Here is a 27,940-nt window from a genome sequence, read left to right as displayed (position 1 = left end):
CAATTACTTTGATTTCTAAGGTGCTTTAAGATTGCTTTCTCAAAAGAAAGATCTTCTTTCCGTCTTGTCACGAGCGTACGGCAAAGAAAATCCTAGTGAGGAATCAAAACTCAGGCCTTAGGATTCCACGCTCCAACGCCCCGTCACTGAGCCACAGAAAACTCAATTACGGGCTAGTCCATTACTAAGTTCACATGAGACATGCTTCCTGCATACTGCTAGGATGAGCAATGTCAATAGCTTCATTCGAGTATATTTCCTCTTATTGTTCTGGTTTGCCGTAGTGATAAGTTCGGTTTGGGTTTTTGGTTTTAAAAACGTACTCTAAGTAAAAGGTAAATGATCTTCTTGGCACTATTTTCCACAAAGAGACGAAAGAACGATGACAGTGATACTGAGACTTGCCACAATCAAATGATTACGCTGATCGACAAATCGTACCATCACAAAGCTTTTTATTAACCCGGGCCCTACCTCCAAATAGTTTTAGCTTTGAGTGCTTCTACTTGTGTGGGTTTGTCTTGGCTGCAAGTATCTCCATGACCAAGCTGTCCACAGCAGTTACTGCCCCATGTGTATACCGCATGTTCCATTGTTACCATAGCAATATGAGAACTGCCAACAGAAACCTTTAAACAATTGTGATATATATAAGGATGATAAGAAGACTCCATCTAGAAGTAAGTTATTTGTAATGTTTGATTAATAACAGATTTCAAACTCTCTTCATGGAAAAGACCCAGGAACCCAGGTAATGGGTCTTAAAAGCTGTAAAACTGGCAGGAAGTGTAAGTATCTACGTTTTTATCCTCCTTTTTTTTTCATTTAATAAACTATTTCCCATGTCTTCTCTTTTGTTTTTTTTTATATTTTGCTTTGTAATTAATTTTTAATATACTGGCCTGCCTAGAGTAACATTGACCACCCACAGGCCAGGAAAAAAAATTGGGATCAGTAGGTGGGCAGTTGCCCAGATACTGATATGGATCCAAATTTTGTTTAGTGTCCACAATTAGGTTTTAGCTAAATACCTTGACACTTTAATAAAGTTTATGTATGTATGTATGTTAAAAAATATGAAAAGAAGAGTACAAAAAAAATTTGTTTTTGTTTTTTAATTAATAACAAGTTAACGTACACGTGATGTGATAACTTGACCAGCCTTAGAGCAAAACTTCCTAACTTTACCTTCTTACATAACCCTTGTAAGAAGGGAAACACACACTCTTTTCAAAAATGAATATAGTATTATGAAATAAAGTTGTCACCTCTCTCAGTTGCCCCTTGGCAGGAATTTCAATTGGACACATGTTGGTATATAACAAGTCCAGGTAATACAGAAGAGTTCTGAAATAATTCAATTATATTGCAATAAATTAGAAGGTAAGTGGTGATATACTTGAGGTGATATGATACAGAGGAATGAATGATTGTGAAGAATAGATAAAAGAGATGACATGGATTAACACTTCCTCATGTTATAAGAAAATCTACTTATCTCTGGCTACAAATTCATAGTTTTCCAACGAAAAGGCTTTGATAGAATTTTTTTTTTAGCATTCACTTACAAATAGAGGAAAACCACTACATTAAAATCTTGCTACACACAACGATTGTGAGGAAAGACCAGACTGGACACAAGTGACAATGATTTGATGTAGAGGAGATTAGCATGAACTGAAAATGATAAAATTTTTAAAATTTGGTCAAACTTTTCAAACAGCTTGAACAGTGATGCAGCTGAGTTAAGACTGAAAACTGACATTGGGCAAGGTTCTTGTCAAGAAATGTGCCAACAGGAGAATACCGTAAAGTTACTGGAGAACAATCTCCTGACTTCTGAAGACAAAAAAAGGACTGTAACTTGCACCATCAAAATGTGGCCAGAGAATTTGGCAAGGCAGCCAAGGAATTCTCTTTTCTCAGATACCCCACATACACACTGATAAGGAAGAACCAGAGGAAGATTTACCTTCTTTTTACTTTACGGCTTTGATCAATGGAGCTTCCCAGCTCATCCTCACTAGTGTCTTCAATCCTTTTCATAAGCTAAAAAAAAAAAGGTTTATTATATATTTATCAGATAATTTTAAACTGTAGTGAACAAGTCAGTATTTAAAAAGTGAGGCTACATAAAGTGCTTTATTATGCAGCCAATTGTGCATCATTAAACACAATGTTTCAGAAGTTTTAAGAATATACAAAGAAGTTTGGGCGAAAAACTTAAACTTAGAAAATAATTCAGTTTGCAAATGTTAATTGTTAACAGTTTGCAATGTTAATTGCATTCTGTGCTTCAGTGAATCAGAGACAACAGCCCTTGTCAAATTCAAAACCAAACATCAAAAAAATAAAGGGGGTAAGTTTCTAAAGAAACTGTGGTGCTGCATCAGTGGGAGAGTATAGCAGGTAATTTAGTGTTAACAGCTGAGCTGAAAACTTAAATTGGCCACCATTAAGAGTAAGAAAGCTGATGTTTCAGGCATTAGCACTGCGTCCGAGCGATTAGAGGAATTGTGGGTTGTTTGTGGGTTTATATGCAGAAAGTGGAGACACACTATTAGTGGTAGTATGGTGACGAGAAAACAAGAATAAATTAGTTGAATGGAAAGCACTCATTGATACTGTGGGGATTACAAACGCCAATTTGGAAGATAAATTTTGCTCTAGTGTTTTGCAGCTTTCCAAACTGCCCAGATATAAGGAAGCGGTCACCTAGTCGTCTTCCTGTTTTGCCAATGTATAACTTATTGCAATAAGTGTAAGTTATGCAGTAAATGACATTGGCGGAGGTACGCGTTAAGTGATCAGTGATCATAATGGATCTCTTGGGTCCCATCATTTTCTCTATGTTATGAATGAAAGGACAAGTTTTGCATTGTGAGCAAGCACATTTGAAAGTTCCAGATTGGTCATTGGTTTAAAATGAACTTCTTACCAAAAAGTTGCCTAAGTTTTTGTCACATTTGAATGAAATCAGTGGGGGTTGCGAACAGATAGTACCAGTACTGAATCGTTTTGGAGTAATTTAAAGTTTTTAAGAATGAGAGATTTAACCACGTGGTTGTGAGGGTGAAATGTAAGAGTGAATGGAATGCAGTCAGTGTTTTCCTTCTCAGCTGTTTGTAGTACTGACCGTCAATCAATTTGTTGGGCACAGTAGTGGCCTGCTTGGACGACAGAAACAGGATAGCCATGTTTATCAAAAAACTGGCACATTGCCAAAAAAATATTTTGCAAGTGATCATGATATTATAAATATTTCAGAATCAGATAAAATAGGAGTGCTGACATTCACTCTAAAAGTACCGGAGGGAGTCGCTCGTGCAATAACACTTCCACATCTGGTCTTGTGTCTGGATCTTTTTGAAGGATGTCTCCCACCTGAAGTGAGTAGAATTCAAATAATGGCAACCTTTAGCAATCCAGCAAAATAATGAAAAGAAGGAAAATAAATATTAAGTAAAAATGGGCAAAACACCGAAAATGCACAAATTACTGTCAAATGCTCACCATAGCTCTAAACTCTGGACTGTAATTCCCTCTTATTGGAGCAAACTGACCCTAAGACATAACATAAACCACAAAATATGGATTGACTTTCACAAATAATGTTGCAACTTGGCATAGTTCTTCCTATCATCCTGAAATGAATTTCAATTGATGACAGTAACAAAGGCCAGGAAGAGGATTTGTTATTACTACCACAAAAGTTCTACAGATAGGCTCACACTAGCCAAAGAACCAAACCCACACCCTTCCTAGTTTAATTCAAAGGTTAATGAAGACAAAGATTGATTCTTTTTAGACAGAAAAGTAACTTTTTCCCACTTTGTTAGCATAAAATGAATCGATGTCCAAGCACATGAATCACTTCACAAAAAGCTGAGAGGAGGAAATATAAACAAGATTGACAATTGTGTTTGTGATGAAAAGATAGTAACAGTGTATTGAGCGAGAGGCTCTCATTTGTATAATTGTGTACCTTACCTTCATGATTTTATTGACCAATGCTGGAAGGTTGGAACCTTCAAATGTTTTTTGTCTACTGGCCATTTCATAAAGAATACAGCCCAGGGCCCAAATGTCACTCTTGTGATTGTATTCTTTACCTTCACACTGCAAAAATCCATTTGAAATGCATGTCATTCATTTAGTATGCTGAAGGATGTGGGGGGGGGGGGGAGGGGGAGTCTCAACTTATTGAGAGGCTAGCTCTGTCTAGCTAGCTAGGCTAGCTAGCTCTCTTATTGAGAGGCTAGCTCTTTCCAGCATTCAAACAGTCATGATCAGATGAGCATACCATTTCTGGTGAAATATAATAAGGTGTTCCCAGCACTGTGTTTGCCTTAGAGCCCTCCAGTTGTTTACTGATACCAAAGTCACCCAGTTTGACCACACCTTCCTTGGTAAGGAATATGTTGGCTGTCTTTAGATCCCTGTATGTAAGGAACAAAAGTACACAGCCATCAGATGATGAGACAATCCTTGTTGGAACTTTACTAACTTGCCTGCTTTTTAATTACAAAAGTGGACTTGGGAAAACAAATTCAGGAATCATCCAGTTTCAAGAAAGACCTAAACTTGTTTCTGTCAACAATTTTTTTTTCATCTAAAAACACAATTCTGCCAACCTCCCAACAATTTCCGGCCTCCAACAGGCCTTTAAAAGGATGACATTACTAAAATAAAAAGCTGCTACTGATACAAGAGTGCTAATTTTACAACTAATTTTGAAATTTCATCTATAATCTCCCTCACTAGTTACATGCTCATAAAAAAAGCTGACAGGCATACAACAAGTGCATAGGATCAGACTTGTACCTGTGAAGGATGTTGTTAACATGAATATACTTCAAAGCAGACAGCATCTGTTGAAAAATCAATAGGATCTCTCTTTCTTCCAAATCTTTTTCCAGTCTTGACAAGTACTGAGCCAGGGTCCTACAAGGAAAAGTACAGAGGCCAGAGTATAAGAAGAAAATTCAAAGAAGAAGAAGCTGCCAATAAATCATTTAATAATAATGATTGGGTGGTATGGTGGTCATATGTACGTGCACTGAAGTGCAGCCAGGAAGGTTCAGCTTCCAATCCTGGGCCAAGTAGCTCTCCTGCACTCTCCAGTGTGACACTGGGGGGGGGGGGGGAGGGGGGAAAGAGAAGAAAGATTACAAGCAACCTGCAATAGACTGACATCCATCCACGAGGAGAAGCAATAACTCTCCTCCTACTATTCTTACTATAAAAGGTTAATAACCTATAACCAACCATATAAGTCTCTTATTATCAGGGGAGATTTTGGGAGGTATGCATTAAAATTGTATACAAAATATATTAAATAAAAGCTGTATGCTGTATGCTGTATGCTGCTTAAATGTACAAAATATATTAAATAAAAGCCATGTGATAAAGAACTGTGTGGATGCTGCAGAACTCACCCTCCATCAGCATACTCCATTTCAATCATGAGTGTGCCATCCACTTCAAAACTGTCATAGTAGCTGATGATGTTAGGATGCAAACTAAGCTTGGACAACACTTTGGCCTGTGAAAATGTAAAAATATTTAGTAATAACTAGTGAAATTATGACAATAATATGCTAAAAGCAAGTAAACATTCTCAAGGTACTTAACTTATCTGTGCATTTTATTTCTAGTAAGCAAAGATAATGAATTCAAAATAATTCAATATCTGTACCAGTAAAGTTATCCCTTTAACTCCCATGAGTGACCAAGACAGAATTTTTCCATACAATATCACTACAATATCAACCAGATAAGTGACAAGAATAAAGAAAAATATCAATTTGGGAATAATTACTTGATCCAATACTAAATTCTCTGAACTAACATTATAAAAATTGTATGATTGACAGTAAGGAGAATTACAAATTCAATCTGGGAGATAAAAGGGTAAGAATGTACAATTCTTTTTTATGATCACCAAGTGCAGCTTTTATGGCTCAATTCCAATTTTGTTCTCTTGACATATTTACCAGCAGTTCTAACATTTTGCAGTCACTGTGTTTTTTTAAATAATTTATCAGTGTTAAACTAACACCCAGATTGTAATGGTTCTGTGTCACAAAGCTACATATAATGAACATAATAAGAATGATCTTAGCACCTCAAGCAGTAAAACATTCATTTTAATCAAGCAAAGTGGGCTTAAAATAGTAAGGACAAAAGAGACAAACCTCATTCATAGCCATCTGCCTCTCAGTTGCTGTTAAATCATGCAGAGATATTTCCTTCAGGATGACAAGTGAGTCATCATCCTTTTTTCTGTAAAGCACAGCTGCACCATATGCTCCTAAAAATTTCAAACAAAGGTATATGTTACTCCTTCCAACTCAAATACATTAGGTGTGTTACAAGCCTGGGACTCAAAATGTCCACTACTACCTACTGGGGCCAAAATCACTCCTACTTGTTTAACACACACTCTTTAACATTCTTCAACAAATGACATAAACTAAAATATTAAAGCAAAGGTAACAATTGGAGCAAAATGAACATGCTTGAAAACTGTTGGAACCTGTCTGAAGTCCTTGAATACTCTTCAAAATTTTGGTATTGTGGATGTGAAATTCACATGCATTTGTTTTAGGAAAAGTTTTCATCGTAAGAAGTGATTTGACCTTTTCCTACTGTTCTAATCCTTTCAAAGTTGCTTATGTCTTGCTGCTGTACACCAGACCATCCTCGCATCTTTTCTTGTTTGAAGTAAAGTTCCCCAGGATGTAAGTTACTATATAACAGACAAAGATGGCTTTTTAGTGCTAGATATGTGCGTAAATAAAATCACAACAAAAGTAAAAATTTATACAGACAGCATATAATAATGTTAATACTGTTTGTTAATTTTACTCATGGTTCAAAATATTTAATGTTTCACTTGAGTTTTCTTTATTGTGCACATAAAAAAAATTTGGTGGCTGCAAATTATAGCAAGGACTTTTTGTCAAAATGTCTCAGATATGATTTCAGTTGTACAAGTCATGTAGATACAGATTTCAAACCAAACAGAAATTAAATTTGCCAGTAGGTACATTATGGTGTATTCCAGTGAAATATTAATCCACCAAGATGATAGATACATATTAAAATATGTTAAATCTGTGATAACGAAACTGGGCAGAAGGGCTTCCTTACTTTAACTCATCCCCTTTGATCCTGAAATCTGTGCCCATGGTCTCCTTAGTCATCCCGATTGCAACCTGAAAACAATATACAACAGTGTAATCCACATTTGATCAAGGTTTTCATTCCAGATGTAACAATAAGAGACAAGTGTAAAGTAAAGAAATCTAATAAGATGTTTTGGTGTGCAATATTGTGGAATATTTTCAATGAGTTGTGCCGTATTTTGACAAGCCTGCAGTACAAGTCAAAATACAAATGAGATAAAATATTCAGTGATATTACACACCAAAACATCTTGTAAGTTATTTATTATCCCACTGCTTGTTTAATCTACAATTTAAATAGGGCTGGAAAAGTGAAACAAATAGTGAAGAGGTTTCTGACTCTTCTTATTAAGTAATGCTTGCATAGGATCCCACATAAAATAATCAATTGTCCATATATCTAGTAACTACTCAATATTGCAGGATATTTGTACTTGATTTGTGAGTTTCTTTTTCTCTACTTGGTTGAGCTGGATAACAATCAGAGAATACTCTTCAGTTAATCCAATTAATCATAAGTCACAATTCCCAAAAACAACAAATATATATATTTAGGACAAATATCTGTGGTAAAGACAATGTCTAAAGTAAAAAACTCCACTTTGGAAATTCCGCTGTTGTTTTCTTTAGGATGAGTAGTTGTTGCTATTATGGTTATCATGATCAATTATGTGAATAGTGGATTTGGTGGGTTGGACTTAGTATGATTGGCTGCTTCAACTGTCCCATTAGAGGCGTCCAATTACAGCCAACTGTACAATTACACTGTTTGATTACAACTGTACAGAATGATTAGTGAAAATAAAGCAGCTAATGCACCAATCACATTTGAGGAAGTTGTAAAGTTTAACCTTTAAACTACCACTAGTAGCCAAGACAGAATTTCTCCTTACAATATCATTAAAATATCAAACAGTCAAGTGAGGAGATAAAGGAAAATTTCAGTGAGGGGATTATAAGTTGATCCAATACAAAATTCTACACAAGCATGATAAGAACTGTATAGAAAATTTTGAGGAGAATTATTAATAAGGATGTGGCAGTAAAAGGGTTAAGATTAATACTCAAAATTTTTAAATTTCACATTCAAGAATACTTTGGACAAAGATGATGATGACCTTTATTTAAACACCATAATATTTTACGCCACAACCTTGTGGGGTCATACGAAAAAAAAGGAAAATTACATGATATGTAAATATAACTTAAATTTGAAAATTGAAAGTGATATATATATATATTATAACTTCTAAGTAAAAACAATATCAGGATATACAGGGAGAAACAGAAAGTATGTCAAATTTGAATTCCTTACAATAGTCTGTGTTGAGTGAATGTTTTTTCAGATTATTGAGACTCAATAATCCAACTTCTTGTTTATAGGAGCAAATAGTGTTCCATAACACAGCGCCGTGATATTTAAATAAGTCTTTCAAGTATCTTGTTTGGAGCCTGGGTACTGTTAAAAGGTCGCATTCCCTCAGAGAGTAACCATTTGAGCAACCTTTAGGGATGTTTTCAGATAGTGAGTTGGGGAGAGTGGCTTTATAGCCTTTGTAAAAAAAGCTAAATTAGGAACTGACATATCTGGCAAGACATTTTGAATCCTCAAAAAATTTGGTCTTTGAAAGGAAGTCATGTCAGTCAGTTCCAAATAATAAAAAGGTTACTACATCTGCTTATCATGATCCATTATGACTTTTATTTAGCCTTTTTACACCTATCCCAAGCACTAAAATAGCAAAGGATGTTAACCTACTTGTGTTAAGCCTTCCAGCATCTCCACAATTTCTTTAGCATCACTGCTGTGAGAGAGCGGACAAGCAAGGAAGTCCAGACGGGCACCAGGTGAATCAACATCCAAACAAAGTTTGACAATTTCCACGAAGAAATTCTGCAATTCTTTAAGTTCTTTGACAGCATGCAGTGAAATTACCTTGGTAAAAATATTATGTTGTGTAATTATCATAGATCCACTGAGCATACAATTAAAATTTAAGCTATGGTCACTAGTACTGCTATTTCAGTCATTAGAAGTTGTTATGATCACCACATGTTAGTTTCCAAATTCCTCATAGATTTAAAAAAAACATATTTTCAATATCACGTTCATTGAGAATATTCCCATTTCGGATAAAAATAGCATGATACACTCCCACACTTTGATCAAAATAAAATAAATAACATCACGACTTCTTACCGAGTGTCTTTCAGATCGTGTTGAAAATGTTTTTTTTTTTTCAATACCCTCAAAACAGATAAACAGACGAGCAAGACATTAGTTTGAGAGAGCAATTTCAGCTGTCATTAGAATATTAGCTGAGTTCTTCAAAACCCCAGCAAACTTCATTACCATTTTGATAACGCTTCCGGTGAGCTCAATACATAACTAATAAAAATAACGTTTCGCTTTTTGTATCAGTTATTTTTTTTAATCATCTTTTGGAGAGGGATTGACATTTTTTAATTCCAAAAGATACAAAATAAAGATTTCGACTGAAAACAGCTCGTGTTTGACATGATTTTTAAATATAATCAAGAAAATTGTATCATTTCTCGTTACCTGATCGTCGTTTGCACAGATGAACATATTGCTTCCCTGTCCGTGAGCCATGAAAGCAATGCTTTCAGCTTTTCGTCCAGCTAAAATATGTTGAGCCTGAGTTAGAAGTGATTCAAGCGTTGAACTGTCATATTTGTAGGGAACGAACAAAACAGATGATCGAGCAGCCGAGTTAAGAACGGTGGAATGCCGCACTTTAGAACTCAAGAACACAACTCGCCAAGCTGGTAGAGAAATAGCGCTGTTGGACCGACTGTGGTTTGTACCATCCTGTCTATCGGAAAGCGTGTTTTCTGCATCATTCTGAGTTTCATTCTCATTTTGTGCCTCCTTTGGACTTGAAGCCATTCCTTGTCTCACATCATAGAGACTCGAAGGAAGTCTGCATAAAGTTCCTATTCGAGATTGGTCGCATGATCGTGGTTTTGGATCTCACAGTCCAAAGACACTATCCCGATGGTATTTCTCTTCAGCTGATCAATATGAACTCCCTACCGGTCCTTGAAACTCGTGAAAAATCAAAGAAGATCTTCCTTTTAGGTCATTATTGGAAAAACAATATTTTTTTGCCAAAGTTCCACTTTAGAACCGTCGACAAGTCAAGATGGCCGGAAAGGGGCAAGCCAGATACTCACGAACCGTCTAGTAGATCAATATAGCACTGATCAGCTCGTCATCATCGTTTCCCAACATTACACAATATAAAAACGATTACACAGTTTGACAGTGGCCAACAGCTCAAACACTTTTCAATATGTATGTTGTTCTGTTGTAAGTGACTACCACCGGCCATCAAAACAATCAATTTTCGCTCCAAGACTACCAGCACGTTCGTATGATTTGTTCATCGTCGAACAAGATCGTGAAATTCTCGGAAAGATTCGGAAAACGTTCTTTTCGTCCGAAGCTTGTTGACCGTTCGTGACGCGTCTTGAGGTTGCATTGAGCTCGTGCTAACTTGAATTAAAGGTCACGTTAAGTCTCTTTCTCGAAAGGAAAGCTTGATAATAGGAGAGAATATCAATGTAGGAAATTCTAATTACAATCATTCTGCAGCTCCGCGGTCAGGTTGTATGGTGTGAGAACACACTGGTGCGAGATTTGACTGTCATCAAACTACATGAATGCAGGACTTGCAGGTGTCAAAAATTGTATATTTCAAGTTCTAGAATTTTCCATTTCTTCGGTGTAAAAAAAAATGTGGAAAATCTGGACAAGAGGTTCCATTAACAGATAATTTTCGTTCAACACGTCACGTACGCAGAACTTGCAGAGCGGTCCGTTGAACCAGACTCAACTTAAATACACCTCGAAGATTACGAAAAGTTCAACAAATGGTCTTCAAACCTACAGCCTTGTAACGATCCTCCAATCTCATGGGCACAAGATGTTTGCATTTCTTTAACTGCGGCTGGATTGGTAGATAATTTTTCGTCTTCATCAGTGAGTAGATTGCTCATTTGGAATCTACAGAGCACGCGAGATTTCACCGCAAATAAACGAGCTATGGATTCGAACATTGTCCTTGTTTTCATAGGTAAGGCTTAAATGTGTGACTTTTAATCGTACGTGCGTTTCTTTGATAATCCCAATAATTAATTGCAGCTGAACACGTACAAATCAACTTTTATTCATGAGGGACCGATTCCAGACAAATTTTACAATTAAGGGAAAATTCTATTTAGACTTCGCACAATAACATGGATGCGAAATGAAAATTACACAAGTGTGAAATTAAAATTGGATTGTCTCTAAGTCCTATGTGTTATCATTAAAACTACGAGGCATTAGTGATAGCATTGTTTTTCTTAATACGCCACTCTCTCAAACAAAATTAACCGTGACCTGAGAAGTACAGCACATATATCTGATGAATGTATTTTCCAATTATTCTAATGCATAAATCAAAAGTTAAGTAGTCAGAGGAAATGAAGCAAGTACAGACAAAGACTTGAGCATTATACTAATGATCTTGTCATGATTATGACCCTGGTATATTGGTTTCCTTAGAAACTCCTTTATGTTTGTATAATCATTATGATGATAGTTATGCCAACCATGATTTTTAAAGCTGTGAAACTTGTGTATTAGTTAGATAATGATTTATTATTTACATTTTATTTTTCAGGAATTCATCTTGTTCTTCATGCATTTTGTGTCAGGGAAGGTAAGCTGGTTAAAATTTGAGTATTTTAGCTAAACTATAACAAACATGACTGATTTACATGAAAAGTCACAATCATGTTGACCAAATTTTTTGGCAGGCTAACCCTTCCTTGCATTCACAGGCTCTTGCAAATTGCAGAAATTAATTATATAGTGTGCACTTAATTACCCACTCTCTATGTAAACATCCTTGAAACAATCAAAGCTTCAGTTCAGATATGGACCTCTTCAGGACCAGAAAGCACTTCCTTTTTAGAGCTGAATTAATGAATTCAAGACCGTACAGTCAATATACGATAGCATGTGAAGTTGACATGATTTCCCAGTCTCTGCGGCAGAAGTTGGGTTATCATGTTGAGTTCAAAGTCTGTCTAGTTTCCAAGCCCCTCAAACATATGGTGTTTTCAAAATTTTTCAAACTCAAAGAGAAGTGTCTTCTTTTGCAGAATTTTTGATAAATTTACAATAAAACAATTACTGACTTTGATTTTTGCATGATATGACATGAATCATCAACCTTGTATCTGTGTTATCAGCCTTAGCTTTGGCTTCAGCCAATAACTCAGACCTCTGCATTGATAATTCATGATATCATGCTCAAACTCATCCAGTAATTGCTTATTATCATGTATAGCAATTGAAATGTGAAGCATGTACCAATAAACTCTCAATATTTGATTCACAATGTTCTCTAACTTCTAGCTGTAATGCATTTCCTCATAAACTGTTAAGAGAATTTGGTGTTGTATTAAAATTAAAAATCCTCCAACCAGTTATTGATTTTCTGCTCTCATTAACTTTTTGGTGGAGCATATTAACTGCATGTTAATAACTTTTGAAGTGGAAGGATTATCAAAGGCAAAGCTTGGTGCTATGGCAGAGATTTGAATGAAGGCTTAAAAAAGTTAAGATAGCCCAGGGCAAATGTGAAATCTTATTTCAGATCTGAAAGCTTTTAAAGAATATTCAGCATAGAAAAAAGGATAGAGCAAACTTTCTAAGAAAAACTTATGAACAAATGGATAAAGAAGCCTGGATTAAAATTTAACCCAAGGTTAGCACTAATTGGCTTATCAAACAACTAGGTCCAAAACGAGGAGGTTTGATGTAAAACTATCTCTTGTCAGGTGAAAAGCATGATAGTACACTAGTGTATTTTAGTTTCTTTGAATGTACTTGGAAAAATACAAATTTAAGAATGTACATTTTACTCAACTTTTTTTTATTTAGTTTTAGGGGAATGTGGAGGTCATAGGGATAGTTCCTCAGGAACCATTGAATCTCCTAATTATCCGAATGGGTACCCTGTGGAACAGAACTGTATCTGGACTGTAGCTGTTGAAGGTTCGGTGAAAAACATTAAATTGTCATTCAGGTACGGTTGCACTGTTAATGCAGTAAGTAATATGAATTATGAAAGGGATTTTTAACAGAAAAGAGGTTGAAGGGAATGTAAGTATATTTGTTTACTTTCAAAGAGTATGGTATATCAATAAGAATAGCCAACAAGCCTTGTTAGTTGCTCCGGAAGCTTTCACAGGCTACTTTTAAATGGATGTGAATATATGGAAGTTATATATTTGAACTGCAGTTAAAGATGTGAATATGAAAGCGATCTTTGCAGTAATGAACACTACTTAAGTTGTGCCTTCTTTCACTAATACTTAAGTAGTGGTTCATTACTGCGAAGATCGCTTTCATATTCACGCTACTTTTAAAATTTGTGTCAACAAAATGCCTTGTAAAAGACATACACTGGTTTCAGAGAAATGTCAGTTATGCTTGTATCCCTGGACATAAAATAATGTATTTTGCAAAACCTTTCAATTTTTAATTTAATGTAAACAACTGAGTAGAAAATGTAAATTAGCCATCATAGATGGGTAAAAAAGCTGACGTTTCGAGCGTTAGCCCTTCGTCAATCGCTCTGACAAAGGGCTAACACTCAAAATGGCAGCTTTTTTACCCTTTACCGTGGCTAATTTACATTTTCAACCCAATTGTTTACACTAAATTACCTGCTATACTCTCCCACCGACACAGCACCACAGTTTCTTTAGAAACTTACCCCTTTATTCATCTTTCAATTTTTATTTTCCATCATCCATGTTTGGTAACTTAGAGAGTTGATGTGATTTAATAGCCTTCGAAGGTAATGGCAAATGGATTATTGTTTTCTGGTTAATTCTTTTGTTAACCCTTTAGCCCCTGAGAGTGACTAGCATCTAATTTCTCCTTACAATATCACCCCTGAATCAAACATTAAGCTAATGTGAATAGAGAAGATGATCACCAACTAAAGCAGCTCTTGATTGTGAAACCAATTCTCCTTGCCAGCCTCTTTAGATACATATAGAGAACAGTAAGGAGAATATGCATACTGATGTTAGGGTGTAAAGGATTAAATCAATTCAGTCCTAAGCTAACTTAAAGATGTTCCTTCTTGGACAGTTCTTTTGACCTTCAGCCCAGATCTGCAGATGGGGAATGTACAGATTATGTTGCAGTTTTCCGTAAACAGTTGAAAAAGGAAGCAGGAGTTGTTCCTGAGGCAAGGATCTGTGGAAGCGCCCTACCAGACTCTATGCAGATAGAAGAGTCATCAATGACAGTGCAGTTTGTTTCTGACTCAATAACTGGTTTCTATTCAGGCTTTTCTCTCCATTATGAAACCAACTTTAAAGAGAGTAAGTTGTTATGAAGCTGTCTTGTGGTTTTATCTTGAAACTGTTAAAAAGCCATGGGCTGCCCTAAAGATACATGTATGAATAAATTCAATTCATAAGGTCTTGCAAGACCCTTAAATGCCCTCAATGATATTAATAATAATAATAATAATAATAATAATAGTAATAATAATAATAACTTGAATAATAACTATAATAATAATAATAATAATAACTTTATTTATATAGCGCTCGTATCCTCTGCTCTGGGAGATATGGGAGAAAGAGGAATCCTGAGAAATGCTGCAGTTCATATCAGTTTTGGACCAATTTTATGTAATTTTAACACATTACAGCACCATATATACCTTATAAGACCGGCATTTTGATGTGAAGTATGGCAGCATATTTTTACAAGTTGTGTTGTATTTTGATAAGCCTGTAGGATCCCCTTTGTTTGTGTTACTTATCAAGGTGGGGTAAATTACAATACTGTTAAAATTTGGGACCCACTAAAATTGCTACATATTTGCTACCAGTCTATGCCAACTACTTTTAACTAAAGATAAGTAAAATTCATTGCCTTCTAGGTTCTTCTGTTTCCCAAGCCACTGCTGGCATTGTTGCTGCTGTCTTCTGTGCAATAGTCTTTATTGGAGTTGGTATACTGCGCTGCATTATGTTAGGAGGATGCAACTGTGGTGGTAGAGATCTGAGAGACAATAATCATAACCGACAGGTGATTGGTCACAATGAATCATATACATATCAAGGGGATTTTCCTCCTTCTTACAGCACAGGTATGTTCCTCATCACTTAATTGCAACAGAGAAATACAACTCTGCTTTTTATCATCAATCAATTGAACTTGTCTAGCTCTCATTATCCATCATGCAAGGTTCAAGAAAAGACACAAAACTGTTGACAAGGAGGGCTGTTCGCAGCTTTTACCTTCTCATTTCTTTCTTTCATCATTTTGATGATAAAAATGTGAAAAGAAATTAATAAAAGAGTGGCATATTAAGTGTTTGATGAAAGTAGTGAAGTAACCACTGAGATGTTGAGGATGCAGCATTCGTTCTCATTTACTTTGATCACAGTTTAACACAGACGGAAAATAGTGACAGTCCAGGGGAATCTGGAAATCCTGTGTGATTTTGCATTTTCTCTGGGAGTATTAAATTTGTGAAGAGTTTCTCTCATTATTTCCTAAGATGTCAGCCAAACCACTCCTCTGAATCTCTTGGAAAGTTACCAACAATATTTATTTATAATAAATACATTTTATTGTATTGAAGAAGAAGTAAGGCAAGCCTGAGGAAGTCTTTGTAAAAATCTTGTTAAATTTGTTGTTCTCTTTTTTGATCAGTGGATACTGAGTTTTTTTTCTGATGTTTGCATGGTTACTCCAAGATGCAAGGATTTTCAAATGGAAATCTTAGGCTTTTGTTAGCACATAGTTTAGGTAACTATGAATAGCCTGGATTTTCTGGAAAACTGGCTCCTTTAACATTTGTGTTAATTTTGTTATTGCATTGCTAGTCATGCATCATCCAGAGAGATATCCCACACCAGAATCCAGCCCCATGGCACAGAACAGTAACGTACCACCACATCAGAACCTGAATGGAAGAACATTTTCTGTTGGATCAAGCAGCAGCTCTGATGAGGATGATGAGGATTTTCCTCCCCCACCCTACCCAGGCAATGTCACTCAAGGAGCTGATGGTGATGTTGATGTCGATGATGTAAATACAAATAATTCAACAGAAAATGGACTAAACACTGTTAACAATAATGATGAAATGAATGCAAATATCACTGAAGAACACTCAAGTTATCCTGAAGCTACAACTGTTGATGTGGCTGATGAAGATACAAATAGTGCATCATGTGATGAACCCAACATTGTTAGCAATGATGATGAAGTGACTGTGAATTTGAATGAAGAGCAATCAAGGGAAGATGGTGTTAATTCTCATGAGGTTCCTCCTTCAGAGGTTGGAGTAGAGCAGAGTTCCTCGACAGCTGGAACTGAAGATAATGTGTTGGATGTAGACACAACAGCACACAGAGCCAACAAGAAGGCAATAGAGAAAACTGTGAAACATCACAAACTGGTGAAATACTTGAAGAGATAGAAAGTTTTGTTTGAAAATGTTTGATCAACCAACTCCAAATTTGTGGCTTTTAATTTACTGGGCGTTCCTCACATCTAAAATTTAGATGATAAAAGTTACTTAATCTTCCTTCAGTTTCTCTTAACACTTAGGGTACTTCACACTCCTTCATAAGGATAGTCCTATTCTTACTATTTAGATAGCAAAGAAGCCTCTAATCAACTAAGCCTTCACTTAAGTAATGGAAGATATACTTTTATATTTGAAAGCTCAACCCGAAAATTCTTTAGTTGTTGTCATAACTCAAAATATGAAGTCACTCTGAGTTGTCATTTTATTATTTTTTTAAGCCTTTAGTCATAGCTCTTGGATTTATTTCATAAATGTCTATCCCTTTCAATGATGTACAGTAAAACTGAATGAACTTTTGATTTCATTCCACTTTGCAATTATCCCATTTCTTATGAATGGTGTCTTGGTTAGGAGTTTGTGTAGAGCAACTTTATAGAGGTGCATAGCACATGGAATGGAATGCAGCAAATTTTCAAATTGTATTCTGCTCAAGAATCTTGACACGGAGACATGCCAGTAGATTTGAAAACTGTTCAAAGTAGGTTGATCCCTTGACTCCCAAGATCAGTATGTTAATTCTAGCCTATCAGTGCTACACATTATCTTCTGAAGTAGCCATGAGAATTTGGTGTTCTTGGATCAAAAGAACAACTTCTACCTTATAAGTGTGAGTTTCTCACTAACTGTTTGCTGGGTACTGTTTGGTTATTACAGGGAGAAGTTACATGTTAATAATTTCTGGAAGTTCAAGAGTTTACAGCACACAGTAGGTAGGGAGAAGGAAGTCACGTACCATGCACAAAGAATGTTGTCGTGACAAACCTGCAAAGTTGCATTTAATTACAAACTTTAATATAGGTTTTGAAATTGGTATAAATAGCTGTGAAATGTAGTATCCAGTGACCAAACAATTTAATTATGCACATTCATTTGAATAATTTGACATATTTATGCAAACGGTATTACTTGAGAGAATAAAATATATGATTTATTCTGCATAGCGCACTCAAAAAGGGAAGGTCAGGGAACCTAAGAACCACAAAGAAAAACCCTATTTCTACCTTTATTTACCTGTTCTATAGGTAAGCAATACAAAATTGTTAATATTTAATAGAGATGGCAATCAAAGCAAAATCTGCAGATCCATAGAAAAATGTATTAATATTTATAAAATGTATTTACCAGTACCATCAAGTGTGTTCATCTTATTTAATCTTGTCTGTTCACGGCTGTTTTATAACTAGCTTGCAAGGTTTTTTCTTTTGGAGAGAGGAAAATGGATCTTTTAGCGAACCATAAGAGATAAAATGGCAAAGAACATGAAAATGAGGACTCCCGTCTGAGTTATGTGACAGGAGCGTTTCGTTGGCTTAAGAACGCCTAGTAACAAATTCATTTTATCCGTATCTATTCATTCTCCTTTGCAGCTTTTGTTCGGTCGCGTCATGCAACGAACTCACTTCCTGTGAGAGCGCTGTTGTGTGGAAAGACTGAACATCCAGCGCTATTTAAGGAGACTACCATACGTGACTGCGTGTTCTTCCCACATCCCAAGTGGGCTATTACGCCGGTAAACCAAAAGAAATTGCAGTCTATTGCTTTTAAAAAATAAACTTACATTGTTTCAATTTTCTATTGATTCACCGGTGTAAAAAACGATGGGGTTTTTTGGCCAATCGTGGCGCTCCTAGTCTCTCCGTTAATTCATAAAAGTTGTCATTCTCAGCTTGCAAAACTTGATCTTTGTGAATACCCTACGTAAACTTGACCGCTGTAGTTCTCTCGTACGGAACTCGTGCAGCATTGTTAGACATCAGAGATCAAAATCCTCACCGCAGACCATGCAAACCTAATCAGGTTCTTTCACAATGATCTGTGCAACAGTTTTGACCATATTTCAAAAGGCAAAAATGAATATTTATCAAATGTGGGGACTGATTAATGGGACTTCTTGATTTGTTTGTCATTAATCTTAGCTTTTTACCTAACGTTTAAATGTAAGGTTCCATATAGTCCCTATAGCAAAGTCAAAATGAGAAATTAAAGATCATTGTTTTTGGTAACCCGCCTAGGTGGGGTAACCCGTCTGTCCAGGTTGGGTAACCCTGTCAGCCGGGGTGACAATTTGCCATGTAAACGTGTCGTGTAACACAACGCGTGACGCTTTCATGAATAAATAGATATGTGTCCGAGAATTAATCTTTCGTCTTTTTCGAGATGTGAGCTTGGGACTCAACTCCTTAATTGCAAGCGCAACAACAACCTCAAGAAACCTCACCCCTCACCCCTCTGTAAGATTGCATGTAAACGCGTTTTATTTTTCGACCACGGCAAGGCGGGTTACCTCACCTACCTGGGGTCCCCCACCTCCATGTAAACAGGCCCTTAATAACACCTTACTCTTTGTAAAATTTTTCTTGTTCAGTGCACCATTTCACGTGCGAGTGAAAGAATTCCAATCGTGAAATATATAGAAATCTCAAGAGACACTCGAAGCAATTGTTAACGTTCATGGTACATGTGGCTCGTTGGTCTGTGGAAGCTTCCCGGCGAAAGTTAAGTTCAATTTCTTTTACTCCTCTTCGTTGATGAGGTATCTGCTTTAACTTTAATTCTCGCTTCGTTTTGCCATATTTCAATTTCCATATCTTATTTTGCTGCAGGCAACGACAGTGAGCTGTAAAAAAGCGGCCGAGTTGCAGGAACGAATGCAGACGAACAGAGGAATATCCTGAGGAACAGAAACCACGGTTCTCCTCTTTAATAAAATGGAGAAAAAGGTCACCACTGCCTTAGCGAGGATTCAAAACAAGGGCAATATTGTTGTTTCTGCTGGACAGCCATCCACCACTAAAGTCAACTAACTCAGATAAGTTAATCAATGGTTACTAAGCGTATGTCTTCATCATGTCTTGTAGCGGTACGAGGCAAGGAGTCATTTTTCAGCCTTCGCTTGCTTTATGAAGATTTTACATGGATGACGACAAATTTTGCGAAAGTAAATTATTTTTTCACATTTTAGCGCTCCTAGTTTCGTGTTTTCATTACCTGTTCAATGAAACGAAACGAGGTCAGGCGGGGATACCGGTTGAATGGTTGGGGTGATGGTCATTGTTTTATGGTATATCGTATTCAGCTTGTCAAACACGACTTATCTGGATTATGCTTTTATTTTATAGTTCTGTAATTAAATCTAAGCTGTGTTATCTTTAGCAGTAATATTCATCTCCTAAGATTCTTTGGGTTAGCCAAGGAATGATCAATAAAGTTTGCTGGGATAGTAAATAGCTACGATTTAGTATGTTAATGCAGAAGTAATACAGTGGACAAAAAAAGGAATAGAGCCCTTTAAGCCCTTTACACTGAAGCCTTGGCAAAGAGTATCTCCTCAGAGGTGAGCGGTCACTTCGCCCACGTGTCAACACACACACGTGTCCACGGTCAATTTCACTTACGTGGTGCTCTCTTGGGCGCGAATCTCCACATAGCTAGCTAAAGGTTACTTTACAGTAAAACCCACTACTAAAATGTAAAAAAATAGAAATAAAAAAAATGGAAGAAAGAAACAGTGCAAACTAACTTGGAAATGTATTCATTCAAATTAAATTGTATTAACAAATTACATATTACTGGTAAAAGATGAGAAAAGATACAGGAGACATGATACTTCAGTAATGACAAGAACAATGGTAATAAAGACAAAACAGTCGTTGTGACAATAATTCAAGTAAGGCTGATTATGACAGACACAATTATGATGATAATGATGATAATACAACGATTACGATGACAAAAAACGATTATACCAAATGGCTTACATTTCTTTTTTTCCACGTCCCTGCTCAACTCGTCAACACTGCTCCATTCCCCTACTTTTTGTCAGTCACTTGTCTGCATGTTTTGTCTCCTTGTCGACGTCTCAGGTCAGCTCTTCCTCATTTATGGTTAACTCGTCAACTTCTTTGGTCAACTTGTCAACGCCTCTCATCAACTCGTCAACATCTTTGGTCAACTCGTCAACATCTTTGGTCAACTCGTCAACTTTCTTTTTCGATCACTCGTCCGCTTCCTTGGTCATCTCGCCAACTTTTATGGTCTACTAATCAACGGCTCTCGCTTCCTTGGTCACCTCGCCTTCATCTTTGGTCACCTTACCTCCATCTTTAGACCTTAAGTCGTCTTGCCTACATCTAAGTCACCTCGCCAACATCTTTGGTCACCTTGCGTACATCTTCGGTCAACTCTAACTTTTTGTGACAATTCATTGGCGTCTTTGATCAACTAGCCTTCGCCTTAAGTAAACTCGCATCTACTTTTTAACCAGCCTATCTTAATGACTTGTTATGTTTCTTTTGATGTAAATAGTCTCTCAGGAAACAGCTAACGTCAGGGTCCATTTCAACACACCGCACCGATGACGCCTCCGTGAAATCTTCGGAAGAGCAACCATATTTCAATTTTTTTCAGACAAAAATAGAATAAAATAACTGTAAGTAGCAAATAAACAACGACAAATTTGACGTTTACTTGACTTACTGTAGTTCCTTCCCTCTGGAAAGTCTCTACAATGTTAGATCATTAAAATTTGAAAAACTAACAAATAATGGTAAAACAATCTCTCACTTACACACTGCGCCAAATTCATCATCTTAACTAATACTGTGAAGAAGATGAGTTGACCCGAACGTAGGTGCGTTGACACGTCGGTGAAGTGACGGTTTACCTGATGAGGGACTCTTTCACTGGCTTGATTAAAGTTTCAGACGGTTTTCTTCAATAAGCTGAAAATAAAAGTTTTTGGTAGACCCAAATTTGATGAGAGTTTTAGAACGTCGTGTTTGGGAAGCTGATGATGATTTAACTGTAAAATTAGACCCAGCCGGAGAGCTCTTTGGCCTCTGTTCTACCTCTTGAAGCGACGGAGTTTTAGTTTTTGTTTATTTGTTTTGAAATCACGGCCTTTTATAATTGTTTTTGTCGCTCTTGCAACCATAATAAGGATCAGCATGAAAAATTTCTTACCTCTTAAGTTAAAATTTATTATAATTGCAAGCATGACTAAGATCGGTCCCATATAAGTTTGTACTAGTCGGCCTAAGTGATTTGTTCATTGCTTGACATCATAAACATGATTGTTGTTTTGTTTGTTTCATTTAGAAATGATCGTGACTCCAATACAAAGTAAGTGAAATCGCACACAAGTTGTAATTCCAAGCACCTGGCAAATCTTCTTTTTTCTTACTAGGTAGGTCAGTAATACTTCGTCTCTCTGGTTAATTGAAGTAAACAGATGCCAAATTCAGAGATGAATATTCTGTTTTACGCTTTACCACTGTAGTGCTTCTTGATGGATTGTGCAACAACTTGCATCAAAGAAGTCGATCTTGTGGCGCAGTTGCTAAAAGAAGGTTCGAGGAAATTAATACACTTGCGCCTTGTTGCCTGAGAAGTCCCAGAATCTGAAACAAATCTGCGGCTCACTCAGCGTGATTAGGAAAATTTAGCTTCATTTTATTAAACAAAACACTTTGTTCAGATCTGTTCTTTAAAATTTGTTTTCATAGTGAACCCAGATGCCTGCAGAAAACTCAGCCGTTGGCTATCAGTGTGTTGCTAGATGTCTTGGCTGCAACCGAGTTAACTTTTGAAGACATCCTTTCCTTCAGATAAGTACATGATGTAATTTTTTGTTACATTTTGGTATGTTCTGTCACACTTCACTGTTAGCAGTTCAGCGTGATCGCAATGTTATCTCCTTTCGATAAGATCGATTTATCGTTAATTAATATTCATTAACTGTCTCGAGAGATTATCAACATCCTTCTCATTCAGATTATATTCTTCTGCCAAAATTTTGGAGCAATTGATTTGATAAACACAAAGTACGATTTAAGCCACACGTGATATACTAAACATTAGTCCAAGACTTTACTTAAAGGGAAACTGCCTTTTAATGAACATGTGCATTAATCATTGAACAAAATAAAAAAAAATATCCCGCACAACCTGATTAGGGTTTGTGCGGAATATTCATTGTTAAATTAAATTTTGCCAGATTCGATCTATAAAGTGTCGCTTCTGTTTGATTCCTTTGCCCCGAAAAACGAGTCATTCCTCCTACTATGGAGCAAGGTCATTTTGCTTGTTGGGGAGTGTTAACATCAAGAGTTTGGGAGTGGAAGGCAAAACAATTTTGAAGCGCTAGCTAAGCAAAGTCCTAATACAAAATTTATGCCCAACAGCTAAAAAGCGGTTCATGAAATGAAGGGAGTATCAACAAGTATGATAAATGGTTTCGTCATCTTTACTTCAGTGTTTCGTATACAACTTTTTCCATAGACCGACCAGCAAAACTGACTAATTATGTACTATGTACGTAACACGTGGCAAAAAAAAGGCGAGACAACTTAAGAAAAGTACTTGATACACACACCATGGGATGATAACCGAAATGAAAAATTACAATTTTCTCGATTTTGATTGGTTTAAAATCTTATTTTCCGCTAATTCACTTGCCAAGTCGTTATCGGACAGTTTGTTATCGAACAGTTTAATTAGCGAATTGCATTCAAAATTTTACCTTAAATAAACCAATCACATTCAAAGTTTTAGGTTAAATAAACCAATCACAATTTTGGTGTGAATTTTCCCTTTCTCCAGTAACTTAGCTAATCTTAATTTTCTAGAAATTGCAATTTTTATGATTTATTAATAATAAGACTTCGTTTCGTCCAAATCGGCCTCTAATTATACTCGTGATTATAACAAATAAGACTCCCGCTGTGCAGTTGTCCCATTTCGTTCTTACTCGTATAATTAAAGACCGATTTCAACTCCACTCAGTCCTACTACCATTATAAAAAAGTTTCTTTTAAATAAAATAATAATAATAAACTTGGATTAATCCAACAAAAAAGGATTCTCAGTTTTATGTAGTCAACCCCACAAAATTCATGAGCTCCATATACCTTAATTCAAAAATACTTCAAAAGATAACACAAAACAAAAACAAGACAAACCAAAGTTAAAATATTTCAAATAAAAACAAAGGGATTCAAAAAAGGTTTCAACAACATCCCCATATTTTCATGTATATCCAGATGTTAACAACATCTGAAGAGGCGGAGCGGGTACCCCTCTCCAATCCCCTCCTTCCGCAGCCGGCAGGGGGAGGCGAGGCGGAGCGGGTACCCCTCTCCAATCCCCTCCTTCCTTCCGCAGCCGGCAGGGGGAGGCGAGGCGGAGCGGGTTGAAATTTTTTAGAAAATAATGCAAATGAAGACACAGAGACGTTGTGTTTTGCATAGAGTGGTAAGTCTAGCGATTTTTAATAAAGGGCTCCTATGTAACTGTGTTTTATTTTTGACGGAGCCCTTTTTTTTCTTACAGGTATACGTAATATTTCGCCTTTAGTTACAGTCGCAGTCAAGCAATTGAGATTTTAAGGTTAGTTATTTACGATTAACAGAGTTCTATGATACTGTGGCTTAAGGCTCTTGTTTCATGGTTAGAACGATGAACTGTTTCAGCGAGTTGAGATTTTTTCCTTAATTTCTTATTTCACACACACGATTTGACGTTGTTTTGTGGAATCCCTTTTGCGACCTTTGACATCTATGCCGGTTTCCCCTGAGATTGCACACTCTGGATATTAGAACGGTACCTGTTGAAGATTCGAACGAATAAAGGTAAATCGATGGTAAAGCAGTCTTTAATGGTAATAGAGAAATGAAAAATAATAATAGAGAAATAGACATGCACATCCTGCTTTCACAAGTTATATTTAATAAAAATCTTCTTTGCACTTTCACTGTATATAATTGATATTTCTCGGGTTACTGTTCGGACGTTATTTTCTCATAACTTAAAAATTTTTTGAAAGACAATGCACAAAAATCTAAAACAAATCATCTTGTGACCAAAAAAAGCCCTGATAATCAAAGGAAAGTTAAACGACTTTTTGGATAAAGCATACATTTGTCGGGTTTACCCAGCAACTGTGCGCTAACCGAAAACAATTACGAATTTAGAAAAGCAAGGAAAAACAAGCCTAAAATTGTTTGAGACAAAAGCTTTATTTAAAGAGATACTAAATTTACTATTTAGAAGTGTGTGTTCAAAATGATGAAAACAAAATCTTCTGTTGCATAATACTTTAAGGACATATCAACAAAATAATGTTTACCGGCCGGTGCAAAGAAAGGTACCAAAGTGGCGAGGTCCCACTTAAATCAGCAAATTCAATTTTCATCTTCGAGCCATAATTCATATCGCGTTTGGGAATAGTAGTATTGTAACTCAAAAGTTCTTTCCAGCTCTTTGAAACTCTTTATTGCTTTTTAAAACGAGTATCCTTCTAGGGGGAAGGGAAAAATTGTCTTGAAAGTATTAAAACTCGCCGCCAAACTGGAGGTGAACTTTGCAGTCAATTGAGGAAGGAAATTGATAATTTCGAGCCATTTGTTTGCTGACGTCATAAGCGTTCACAATTAAAGAAATAGGAAACGCACCGAGTGCATTGTTGAGTTATTTCGTGCACTCGGCGCGTTTTTATTTCATTTATTATATACTCAACAAAATATCGCGCTTCTGATTGGTCAATGATGAATGCATAAATAGGTTATAGAGTGCAATAGAGGTTATAGAGTGCAATACGGAGAAGTTGCCATGGAAACACCGGGGAAGCGCCAAATTTGAACACCAAATTATAAAAAAATCGAGAATATAATAAATAAAAAATCGTATGAACCTGCTTGTGCATTTCGTGATTTATGGTCACTCGTGATGTTTTGAAAGTTCTCAAATTGCACTCGCCTACGGCTCGTGCAATTTTGAGAACTTTCAAAACATCACTCGTGCCCATAAATCACAAAATGCACTCGCGTTCATACGATTTCCTATACTTATAAAATGTATCGTGAATTGCGCGCGCTCGTACCGATGACGTAGGCTGCGTGCATTATATCTCAACAGTGCACTCGTGTGACGTAAGACGCGTGCTTTATGGAAATATGATGAACTCGTTCTGACCAATCACGGTGCGTGCATTTCTCTGAACATTTTATAAAGGATTCTAAAGCATGCGGGTGCAATTGAATTTACTAGCTTTGTAATGAAAAGAGAGGAATGGTGTTATTTGTTTTGTTTATTGTAATGATAAAACATTACATGGCTTTTCACGTTCAGTCCAAGCTCCCTGTTAAATTGTTGGCCAGAATTCGGCTTAAAGATTCTCTCTAGTCACAACAGCGCCTTGCCCAATGGAAATGACAATTTTATCAGACAGATAGTCCAGCATCAATATCAGCTTAGATTCAGTTTTCTTCCGCTATACTGAGCGCTCTTTGATAAGTAAAAAATACTTAAGGTTGAGAATCTTAAAATATTTGTTTTACGACTGAATAACAATCTCGAGGATTTCATATATGCAAATGCTTCCACATGTTCAATATGTTTTGACAAGAGGTTTTGAAAGGTGCGTTTTCTGTACTAGTCCAATTTACAACTAATTGCCATAGTATTGAAAACCAGACGACTGATCTTAAAGATAGTTATAGGGAAAGTTTACAATTTGTTATGTTATTCCAATGGCATTACATTTGAAAACTTTTCCAAAGTGTTCAAAGCTCGCGTTTTCTGAAGTGCTATTTTCTTTGGGGGAAGTGTGCGATATCTTACGCAGTTATTATCGCCTTAAAAATAACCGGCAAAATTGGGTTTATAATAGTCCATAGGCTGACTCGATGCAGTAAAATGTTGTTTTTCTCTTTCTTTCGAAAAAAATCTAAGACGTCCGTGATATCTAGCAGCAATTCTTCATTTCTTATCACCAAATTTATTCGTGTTTGAAAAATCAAGGTTCTTTGTTCAGTTGAGTACGGAGCTCTTAGTAACACCTAAGCACTGAGTCTGCTGTAAACTCTATCTAACCTCATGATAAGTACTACAGCGGAAAATTGAGCTCTGCGTCAATGCAGTGGCCTCTTTAACAAGTCAAAGTCGGAGCCAATTGCTTCAACCCTTTTACTCGCAAGATCTCATTAGTGATTCTCTTTACCGACTCCCATACAATTCTTATCATTTTAGTTCCGAGAATTTGATGATGGATCAACTGATAATTCCGTAATTGATATTTTTCTTTGTTCTCATCGCTCGTCTGCGTGATATTATACTGATATTGTAGGGCAAAGTTCTGTCTTGGTCACTCATGGGATTCAAAGGATTAAAGTGTACCTAGAAAGTATACTTTCATTATTTTAAATTGCTCTTAGAATAAGTTAAAATGATCATAAAAAGAAAGATATCAATGAAACAAAAAAAAACTGTTATGCACTTATCTGTTGAGCTTGTTTCTAAGGAGTTGACTTGTACCAAAATCCAGGGCTCAGACTCTGTTATTCCACTGTGCATCCAAACAAATGTTTCCTGTCAAAATGCTCCGCGCTTTGTTCGACCCTAATAAACAAAGAGTAAAGTTAGTCATTTTCCTTCGCACAGGGGATTCAAATTAAACGGGTGCAAATCGTGTCGCATACCTTGAAATATAATGGATATTCGTCATTTAATGCAGACAAAAATGTTTTTACATGACATCCCGGCAAGCTGTCATGTTAGAAGGGCACGTTATATAGTCTTACGCGTTATTATCTGATGATCAATAAAATGTTTGGCAAACTTTGTAATATAGAACAATCTTGGTAACCAGAGACTAAAAATTCAAACTACAAAGTGGTCTAAGTTTCGCTCTTCTTGTGCCGGTTAACTTTTTTTTCATCGGGGTGTCAACTCAATTTTTGTTTCCAGGCCTTTTGGAAGCTCTTGATGTGAAATAATTTTGTGTTTCGAGCAAAATTTAACATGAAAGGCAATTTAATTTTCCTGATACTCGGAATGTAATAAAAAAATTCAGTTCATTTTTAAATTATTATCCAACTGTTTCAGATATTATGGTGCACAGAATTGGTTTTGAAATAGCGACTTACAAATCCATGGCGCCATATGGAGTTTGATATTTTCAAAATAAATACAGTTTATATCGTTTAAATAGTTAAATTTGGTATCGTTGATTTAATTGAAATTTCACCTAATTTAAAGTCGAAGGGCCTGGAAAGAATATGCGATTGAGTGAATTTTACGAATTTTGGTGACAATGAGGAACTGGCG

At 36.2% G+C, this 27,940-nt stretch overlaps 2 protein-coding genes across 2 annotated transcripts in view; one reads left to right on the top strand and one right to left on the bottom strand.

Annotated features, from left to right (window-relative positions):
* The window catches only part of LOC113670898 (uncharacterized), a 28,122-nt gene extending 17,247 nt beyond the window's left edge, over positions 1-10,875 (bottom strand). Inside the window, exons 1-14 of the mRNA XM_027187111.2 lie at positions 9,754-10,875; positions 8,950-9,126; positions 7,156-7,220; positions 6,642-6,751; positions 6,198-6,313; positions 5,439-5,545; positions 4,825-4,944; positions 4,304-4,439; positions 3,991-4,119; positions 3,514-3,564; positions 3,310-3,384; positions 1,973-2,049; positions 1,269-1,347; positions 475-629 (exon numbers count right to left, since the gene is read on the bottom strand). Of these exons, the coding sequence (XP_027042912.2) occupies positions 475-629; positions 1,269-1,347; positions 1,973-2,049; positions 3,310-3,384; positions 3,514-3,564; positions 3,991-4,119; positions 4,304-4,439; positions 4,825-4,944; positions 5,439-5,545; positions 6,198-6,313; positions 6,642-6,751; positions 7,156-7,220; positions 8,950-9,126; positions 9,754-10,101 (1,745 nt within the window). The 5' untranslated portion in view covers positions 10,102-10,875. The remainder of the gene's footprint in view (positions 1-474; positions 630-1,268; positions 1,348-1,972; positions 2,050-3,309; positions 3,385-3,513; positions 3,565-3,990; positions 4,120-4,303; positions 4,440-4,824; positions 4,945-5,438; positions 5,546-6,197; positions 6,314-6,641; positions 6,752-7,155; positions 7,221-8,949; positions 9,127-9,753) is intronic.
* A 142-nt stretch (positions 10,876-11,017) lies between these two features.
* LOC113670900 (uncharacterized) lies at positions 11,018-17,964 on the top strand. The gene is made up of 6 exons (XM_027187112.2): positions 11,018-11,290; positions 11,882-11,920; positions 13,150-13,294; positions 14,371-14,606; positions 15,176-15,385; positions 16,128-17,964. Exons 1-6 carry the CDS (start codon positions 11,260-11,262, stop codon positions 16,724-16,726), a joined length of 1,260 nt encoding a protein of 419 aa, XP_027042913.2. The 5' UTR covers positions 11,018-11,259; the 3' UTR covers positions 16,727-17,964.
* Positions 17,965-27,940: the final 9,976 nt, after the last annotated feature.

Source organism: Pocillopora damicornis, chromosome 2 (genome assembly GCF_964200805.1).
Source record: "Pocillopora damicornis chromosome 2, jaPocDami1.2, whole genome shotgun sequence".
Classification (NCBI taxonomy): domain Eukaryota; kingdom Metazoa; phylum Cnidaria; class Anthozoa; order Scleractinia; family Pocilloporidae; genus Pocillopora; species Pocillopora damicornis.
This window is presented reverse-complemented; position numbering and strand designations above follow the sequence as displayed.